The sequence below is a fragment of the Mytilus californianus genome, unplaced genomic scaffold (genome assembly GCF_021869535.1).
Source record: "Mytilus californianus isolate M0D057914Y unplaced genomic scaffold, xbMytCali1.0.p SCAF_3, whole genome shotgun sequence".
NCBI classification, from domain to species: Eukaryota; Metazoa; Mollusca; class Bivalvia; order Mytilida; family Mytilidae; genus Mytilus; species Mytilus californianus.
In genome coordinates, this window is record NW_026262679.1 from 38,397,758 (window position 1) to 38,407,555 (window position 9,798).

Below are 9,798 nucleotides of genomic sequence, written 5' to 3' on the forward strand. Positions count from 1 at the left end.
AAATTTGTTATAATTTTCTACTTTTCAAGTTCAGAGGAAATTAGCATTAAGTTGGTCATTTAATTTTGTCTCCAATGGTTTAGAGCCAATCTAACAATAATTAACAGTTTCTTAATATAACATTTGTTTACATCCCTATATATTGAAGAAACAATATATCAGTCCAAATGAATACTTGAAAGTTTTTATTTCTTAAAACATTAAAACATTCCTTCAATCACTATCTGAGGAATCTTTTTGTTTCTTTTTCTTCTTCTTTTTCATCTTTTTGGCAGATGATTGCTCTACTTCCATAGAGATCTCTGCTTCGGGGGCTTCCTCATCCTGTGACTTCTTCTTTTTCTTTTTCTTTTTAGGAGGTTCATCTTCCTCCTGTGTGGTATCCACTTCCTGTGTTGTTTCCATGGTGTCATTCATTGCATCAGATTTTCGCTTCTCTTTCTTCTTCTTTTTCTTTTCTTTCTTTGCTAATTTAGCTTGAACTTCTGTGGCCTGAAATTTTATAAATCATTACTTTATTACATTAAATTTATTATTATTAGTTGTGTCTTGTCATAGTTAGTTCAATGTGGTTGTGATATTGATAAATTTAACTGCTGTAAAGCAGCATATAAATAACTACACAATCAAGTAAAGTTAATTTTGAAAATATTTTCTCCAACCTGCATAAAAAGCTACACTGAACTATTGATTTGGATCAACCTTTCATACATAACTTGCTTTTGCTCAAGCCAAAAAAAAATATATGTCTGTTTAAGGTTACATCATTATAAAAAAAGGGGTAGTCGATATTTCCATTTTATTTTCTTTTATTTTTTGCGACATGATTGAGGTCCGTCTTGCCATGGTCAAAGTTGTCCATGGGTCTAGTTTACCCGTATTTTAAATGATTGGATTATTTCCCTTTGTTATTGGTTGGAAAAAAAGGTGGCAAAGTGTTTATTTTATCAGAGGAGTCACAAATATCCTTAAAAAGCTGTCATATTCACGATTATGAACATTAGGATGTATCAGGCAATTGATTTCTTTTATAGGCAACTCTAACTTCGCTTTTGACATGAGTTTAATTAATTTTTCACTTTATAATGGAAATAAAATGACTTAGGGTCAGCGCTCATAAGTAGTCAGGTAACTGTAAACAAATATATATTTTTTTGGCCTCATGTCAATGTAACTTTCATATATTTGATGTAAGCCCATTCTATGAATGCTTTTATACAATCGCACTGTATTTTATCATATTTACTGTTTCAATTGTAAAGAATCCCTGAATACACTTAGCGTGTCAAATTCACTGAATATGCATAATATGTGTAATTTTCTATGAATAAATTAATGTTTTAAAATTATCTGAATGCACATGAAATGTGTAAAAAATTCTCAAGTAAAAATAATATATGTCAAGATGAGATAACTACATTTGACATGTCATAGATCCCCTTCACAGGTTAAATTTTACTTCTGAATTCATAATAATAGTACCTCTTCCACTGCTATTTTCATAACATCCACATTTTTAGCGGGAGCATCCCCAGTCTCATAAAACTTCAGACGATCTTCAACCTGTTGCTTCAGATGTTCACCAAACACATTGGTGGGAAATTCTATAACAGAACAAATAAAAGAACCTTAGTTTATCATTTTTTGTTGTATGTACAGTTGTATTATTTTTTTGTACCTTTAGGAGTCTAAGTAAACTAAAGGAACTGTGGGCAAAGCTCACAAAATGATACCCCTGCCTATGGAAAAGTCCATGTATTAGCAAGGGAAACCCAAAAAATGATTCAGATCAAAAACAAAATGGGCGACTGACCATAGCATTATATAGTTGTGAATTTGAAATCAGTAAATAAATAACTTATTTTTAGTCAGGTTTAAATTATCCATAAAACAAGTGAAACAGATGTTGAGAAGCTAGGTATTCATTGTAGGACATCATTCAGAAATATAAATTAACATGCAGACATCTTATACGTTCAGGTATTTCACATCCAATCTTTTATGGTAATATTCTTTACAAAGCACAAAAATTTCGGCATTCACCTCAAAAGCTAACCAAACCTTTAAACAGACTTATTCGGTTGCGCCTGTCCCAAGTCAGGAGCCTCTGGCCTTTGTTAGTCTTGTATGTTTTTTAATTTCAGGTCATTTATATGTTTTGGAGTTTAGTATGACGTCCAATTTCACTGAACTAGTACACATTTTTATTTAGGGCCAGCTGAGGACCACCTCCGGGTGTGGGATTTCCTCGCTGCATTGAAGACCCATTGGTGGCCTTCGACTGTTATCTGCTCTTTGGCCGGGTTGTTGTCTCTTTGACATGTTCCCCATTTCCATTCTCAATTTTATTTAGTCCAATAATTTGTTTATACATACCAGTAAAGCAGTCAATCCTTGATGCAATAGAACACTTGTTGGCAAGGTAACGAGAAATACGACCTTTATTCTTAGCTCCTGCTCTTCCAATAAATGTAGAATGAAATATCAACCCATATTTTGGTGTGTTCCCTTTTGTCTTTAATGCCCTGAAAATATGAGAAAAATTAACTTACAGTTTATACTTCAACCAATCTTTAATTTTATTCACTGTAAATTAATTCTCACATCAGGCTTTTCAGTAAATAAACATATTTTTTTTTATGGAATATTTTGAAGTATTGTCATATTTGACAAATTATTTACTACTGATTAGCATAAATATCAAAATCATAAAATAATCATAAAAAAAACAATATCAAAAGAAATGAAAGGAAAACTTGATTGACAGTGACAGATCTCAACTTTCATTCAAAACAAATATTTTGAGGTTTGTTAACAGAATATTAATGTTGCTATAAAAGAAGAAAAAAAGAAAGAAAGAAAAATAAAATAAAACTGAAAAATTTTAACAAAACTATGATAACATAAATAAGTTTTTACCTGAAGAGAGCCTTTTCTGCTCCTAAGATCTGTACAGTAGATGCTGGATACTTGGCCAGATTAGTTAGACTTCCTGCATGAGCTATTAAACGAGCTCCAACCTTTATAATGTAAAATAGTAATACAGATTATAAAGGTGATGTAGTGTAATAACCAATATGACAGCTACCTACATAAACAAAGTCAAAGGTGAACACTTTATATTTACTTAATAGACCTCTTATAATGAGGAACAAGCTATGTTGTAAAATGAATTTTAAAAGCGCCTCACCCTTCCCTAATAACATTGTTTAAAGTTATAATTTGAGCTCTGTAAATATATGAATTAAGTTAAGGTCGATCATCAGTATATATTTCCTCAGATAGAATTTTCTTATACTTTGCCAAAATGAAGATTTTACTATGCTTTTTTGAAAAATATAATAAAAAGTATGGGTCACCATGCTATTTTTCAAACTACAAGTTGGCAAAAGTGCCTAAATTTGCATAGATTGTTCATGAAAAAACACATTATTTGTGAATATAAAGAAATCTGTGAAATAGATTTTTGTAATAAATTATGAGAAGATAGGTTTTATAATATGCTTTAAGAAAATAAAATGAAAAAATGGTGTCACAGAAAATGTTTTCTTGCTACAAGTAAAAAATGAAAATTTCATTATCATTCCAGTATAAAATTTTTGCCATAAGAGTTATCTCCCCTTAAACGGCCAAGTTGAAAAATTGATTCTAAAAAAAATTTATTTTTCTTTAAACAAAATAAACAGTTTTACACATAAATTGCAAATCTGTCTCAAAATTTGCAGATTTAGGCAGAGAACTAGACCAATTGTGTACTGCTATTGTACAATCAAAGATGGCGGTATACAGTGAATCTACCTAAATTGAGACATATACATGATGGAGTTGAATTGTTGTTTTCTTCTTGTATTTAGATTTACTTTTTCTGGTAAATCTGATGCTTAATAAACAAATCTGATATCTACCTAATTCATAACCATAAAAAAGTTGATAATGACTTATGTAGATGAATAAAAAGTTATATATTTTATCTCACTAAATTTTTATTTATCAAATTTAATTTGTTCACCTGTTCACCAATAAGTGTGGCCAAGTTTGGTGCTACTTGTTTCATCTTGTTCCTTAGATATTCTGCCAAGCTTTTTCTGTACTCTGCCAAGGAAATAACTTTACTGGCAAAACTCTCTATGTTAATCAGATCTATAGGTGATATATCCATACCTAAATAAATAAAAATAACTCTCAATATCAAACCAAAGCATGAATGTCGTGTTTATATCAAATAACTTATTCCTTTTACATATTTGAGTATGTCACCAACTAAACAGGGGTGTATGCATTGCAATGAAAAAGTAACAATTGAAAAACTTGCCGAATGATGACTGCATTTTGATAAAAAAAAATGTCTTAAGAGGGGCTTTGTGCAGTCTTTTATTACATGATTATCATAAGGACACGAATGCCCCCACTCAAGCTTTGCAATTTCCCAAGTATAAAGGGGAATAAATCTTGAACGGTAAACAACTCACTGCCCAAAATCGAACTCTGTCTGCTTGTTGTGGTTCTTAGCATTGTGTATGAGTTTTATAAAACTTGGATGAGGCAAACTTTAGTTAAGAGTGCGGAAACGAAAATGGGAAGAGGGAAGGATGGCCGGCCAGACGGAAAGACTCTAGATGGTCAAGGGTAACACTTAATGCCCCTTTTGCCTATGGTGGGAGCATATAAATTGTAATTAAAAGATTAACATGTGCCCAATTAATTGCAATAGCATTTCTAAAAGCAATTGCATACATAAATACATACCCATAGATGATCTGGAAGCATCATAAATGGCCCTAGCTTTCCCACTATCCATGACAATCTCCTCTAATTCCTCTACTTTTTCTTCTGTAAACTCCTTCCTATTTCCTATATACTTCGCTGCCTTAGCATACAAGTAGTTGTCATTAACTATTTTCACCAATTCTGGGAAATGGTAGGAATACCATTCTCTAAAAACATCAATTGATAGTTTCTTTGTCAGCATACAATATCAATACAATAAAATATTTGTAATATCTACAGATGCACAATTACTTATATTTTCATCAAAACATCCTGATATGAAAAAATGGAGGGATATGCATTGCTCACCTGTCTTCAATACAAAAAGTGAAAAGTCTCTCACTGAAAGCAATGGCCAAATAATGGTTTAATATTCAGTTAATTGTCTCATATTTTGATCAGTCATTGAAATTTTCTCTGATTATCTGTTTATATCAGCAACAATAAGAAATGCGATTTCTAATTTGAAGCTGTTTTTCTTGTTTTTCCAAGTTGTTTTTTTTTATTCTCAAAACTATGTTCAGTTGTAGTGAACTACTCATCGACTGGAGCATCAAGTACAGTGCTAAAAGAAAGATATCCTTTGACGAGTCTAACAGTTCTTGCAAACAGTGACTACTTTTCTAATCTTGTATCTATTTTTTTTAGATACTCCTGAATCATAACAACCATCAATTTTTTTTTTAGATTCCCCTGAATCCTCCCAAACATTATTCAAATGTTTAGCTCATTTTGTAACTTATTTTTACAACAGGTCTAAGACCTCAACTCATTATCTCTCTTTTTTGGAAGTGATTATATTTATATACCATCAGGACCATTCAAAGAAAACATAGCAGAATGAACAGACAATTCATTTAAAATGAGATGCCATAAATTCTTAAAGGGAATATAATGTGAAAAATTTCAAAGAATTTCATTTGAAAATATTTATACCACTAAATAAGTGTGTACAAAAACCATATTAACAAAACACCAACCTCATTCTCATAGCAAAGGTGTTAATATTTTTGTCTAACTGGTCCAACAAACTGATACTCTGAATGATCATGTTATCAACTCTGTTGACATTGAACTTGACCTTTGCTCTTGAGTAACTGTGACCTAAACCTAGTTGTGCTTTTCCTGCTGATTGATCTGTTAAACCTTTGACTAAATTATGGAAATGAGCTCTGATTCCTGAAATATATGTAACATCACAGAATAATTACTAATTGTTGTATTAATGACAAATGGTACAAATGTATCAATTATCAAATAACAGGTGTTCATTTTCCCATTTCTGACAAACTTTAGTACCAGCAAAACAAATTCAACTCAAAACAATTATTTATTTGTTCATTTTATTCAACACTTGCAAAACAATCAATTTTTGGGGAAAACTTTGTATAATTTGCTGATCTTGACATTTAATGATTTATCCTTGTGAACCCCATTCCATCTCAAGAGAGGGATTTCTCTCTCCATAAAGCATTTTCTAAAGTTAATTAATAAAGAGGATCATATAAAAAAAACACCAAAATATCCCCTGAAACAAAAACTCTGATATTGAGCAAAACCCAAAGTTTAAAATATTGCATCTTGACTAAGATAAAACATAAAAAATTAACCTCTGATGATTTCTGGGGCAGCTCCAGTCTGAGAACATTGAATTTTAAGTTCTTCAGTAATGGCAGCTCCTATCTTAGCATCAGCAACACCTAAAATGATTTTCTGTTTCTTAGAAGATTTAGGTACATTGCTCTCTAAGAATATCTGTAAATCTTCATGCACTAAACCTGGAAAGATAAAATAAGATAACATACACTTGCATGTAGCAACTAATCATAATTACAGTAGTGCTCATATTCATTATGATTCAAAAACATTATACTCCCCCCCCCTCTTTTTTTTAAGTTTCTCACGCTCTCTCTCTCGTAAATTAAATGAAAATAGAATTGTGTAATTCAATTCAAAGGAAGTATATTACTGTTGAATCTAAAAGCGTAATAGCATAGCAAAGTACAATGTCATTGTTTATTTTGACATATCAATGATGTATTTGTTAAAATTCTTATTTCAGATCTACAAATCTGATGAAGGAAATAATTTAAATATATATACTTCTTTTGGAAATGTAGGAAAACGAAGACAGAAGACAACTTTACTGAAAATGTAATGAAATTAATGCTTGACAATTCCATTCGTATAGAATTCATTTCCTGTTGTGAAAATATTGCCTTCTTACAGACACAACATGGAAACACATATAAACATGGACAAATTGAAATTAATGCTTGACAATTTTTTTACCTTCTGAAACACTATTTATGTTGTCCAGTGCATTGGTACCACTTTTGAAAGGTGAGAAAGCTGCTAGTTTGACAACAGACTGGAACTTGCTGAGATCTGTTACACATTTTTCTACCTGACTCTGTAATACTGATACCTCCTCAAATTCTTTCACTCTAAAAAGGGCATACCCTGAGGCATGCTCATATAAAATAAACAGTACTTGAGCCTGAAATGATAAAATTATAACAATTATCTATTCATGATAGCATATATATTCAAGCGTTTTATCAATTTTCATAATAGGTACATCTTATATACATGTATAATAATCTAAACTAGATGTGTCGGAATGACACGAATGGAACCGTCCCATAAAGTTTTAAAATCTGCAATTTCAACAACACATGTGGACACAAACATGCATGGATAGTATCCAGCTCTCAAGACCAATACTAGTTTGATGAAACATTTCCTTGATCAATGAGTAGTTAAATTTCAAACTATCAGCAAACAGGAAGTGGACGTACTGAAGATGTGTTGAAACGACATGAAAATCAGCATATCAGAACGAAATATAAACTTGATCTGTAACTCATCATGGTAGACTCACATATCAAAAATCAGCGCAAAATCTGAAGGTGTATAGAAAAAAAGTCTGAATAACTGTGATTTTCATCAATTTTCAAGTCAAAGTCCAAAAAGCGTAATTACGGCAAAAATCAGCAGAGCAGAATGAAACTTAAACTTGATCTGTAACACATCATGGTTAACTCACATACCAAAAATCAACCCAATATCTGAAGGTGTACAGAAAAAAAATCTGTATAACTGTGATTTTCAACAATTAATCAAAGTCCAAAACCGGTAATTTCGGCAAAAATAAGCAGAGCGGAACGAAACTTAACCTTGATCTGTAACTCATCATGGTTAACTCACATACTTATAATCAGTCCATTATCTGAAGGCGTTTAGAAAAAAAGTCCGTATAACTGTGATTTTCAACATTTTATCAAAGTCCAAAGCCCGTAATTATGGCAAAAATTAGCAGAGCGGAACGAAACTTAAACTTGATCTGTAACTCATCATGGTTAACTCACATACCAAAATTCAGCCCAATATATGACATGTATGAAGGCGTTTAAAAAAAAGTCTGTATAATGGTTTGTTGCAGAATGACGGAATGACGGACAAGGGTAAAACTATATGGCCTCGCCAACTTTGTTGTGGGGCCATCAAAATTTGAAAGAAGCTCTGTGATTGCTCCTGTCAGCATAAAAGTGTAATGTTGATTCCATTTATAAGTAAAATACAGAATTTAAAAAAAAATTGAAACTTTTTCTTTAGTTGTTATTTCTTGGTCTTGAAGATTTTTACAAGTTTCATAACAATCCATGAAGGTTTACATATTTATCATGTCAAAAAATTTTAATCCCAGACTGCCTGTAAAAATCTATTTCTATCTACCAGAAAAATACTAAAAACGAAAAAAATATTTTTTTTAAAGTTTGCTTCAGACATTATCTCTTAATCATAAAATAGCTTCTGCCAAAATATCATAAAATTGTATGAAAGTTTGACAAAGTCATTGATTTGTAACAAACTTTAACCCCAGACTGTATCTACTTGTTACCAAAAAAATTAAGTACATTTATCAGTAAAATACGGAAAAATGACAAATATTTTCTAAATTTTGCACTGGATACTGTATGAAATTCCATGATGACATGAAGATTTGACAATGTTATTGATGTTTAAAAATAACTTTAACCACATATTGAACCTATTTAACCAAAAAGCTGATGACGAGGACGACAGAATTTAGGATCCCTAGTATTTTTCGCGACATAACTGATAAATGTTGCCAGCTCGGCAAAAATGATATTACTTCCACATTATCATTATTTTTGTTTTAAATCAGGTCAAAATCATTCAATTTTAGAGAGAGGGAAACAACCCTGACCAAAACAAGTAGGTGCGAACAGAATTGGGGAGAACTGATCCTGTACGGCACAAGTATACCAGCTGATTATGTACTATTAAACAGCGCTTGAATTAAATCAGACCCCATGTCCAGTTGGCCTGTTAGCAGTGCTGATAATTTTCAGCTATCTACAACTTACAAGGATAAATTTAGGGAAAATAGGAGAGTCTAAGCATTGACATTTTGGAATCAAAGATTTCCTACGCAAAGTTTTGTATTTAAATTTGTTATGTATAAAATTAGCTCATCAGTTATATGCATGTATTCAAAAAGTTAAAAGCCACGTGCTTAATTACTTCCACATTATCATTATTTTTGTTTTAAATCAGGTCAAAATCATTCAATTTTAGAGAGAGGGAAACAACCCTGACCAAAACAAGTAGGTGCGAACAGAATTGGGGAGAACTGATCCTGTACGGCACAAGTATACCAGCTGATTATGTACTATTAAACAGCGCTTGAATTAAATCAGACCCCATGTCCAGTTGGCCTGTTAGCAGTGCTGATAATTTTCAGCTATCTACAACTTACAAGGATAAATTTAGGGAAAATAGGAGAGTCTAAGCATTGACATTTTGGAATCAAAGATTTCCTACGCAAAGTTTTGTATTTAAATTTGTTATGTATAAAATTAGCTCATCAGTTATATGCATGTATTCAAAAAGTTAAAAGCCACGTGCTCACCATCTTTACAAACAATTTTCGCCATTCACTAAGAACTCGCCAATATCTTAAATCATCTTTCATTGGTTGTTTTCAGACAGATCTCATGAAAT

General features: G+C 31.5%; 1 protein-coding gene across 1 annotated transcript; it reads right to left on the reverse strand.

The window, feature by feature from the left end:
• Nucleotides 1–200: 200 nt before the first annotated feature.
• LOC127734519 (nucleolar protein 56-like) lies at nt 201–9,749 on the reverse strand. Its single transcript, XM_052244436.1, has 10 exons — nt 9,707–9,749; nt 7,060–7,267; nt 6,378–6,545; nt 5,748–5,946; nt 4,747–4,934; nt 4,010–4,161; nt 2,920–3,020; nt 2,377–2,525; nt 1,483–1,604; nt 201–492 (listed from the first exon to the last, which is right to left on the reverse strand). Exons 1-10 carry the CDS (start codon nt 9,707–9,709, stop codon nt 214–216), a joined length of 1,569 nt encoding a protein of 522 aa, XP_052100396.1. The 5' UTR covers nt 9,710–9,749; the 3' UTR covers nt 201–213.
• Nucleotides 9,750–9,798: the final 49 nt, after the last annotated feature.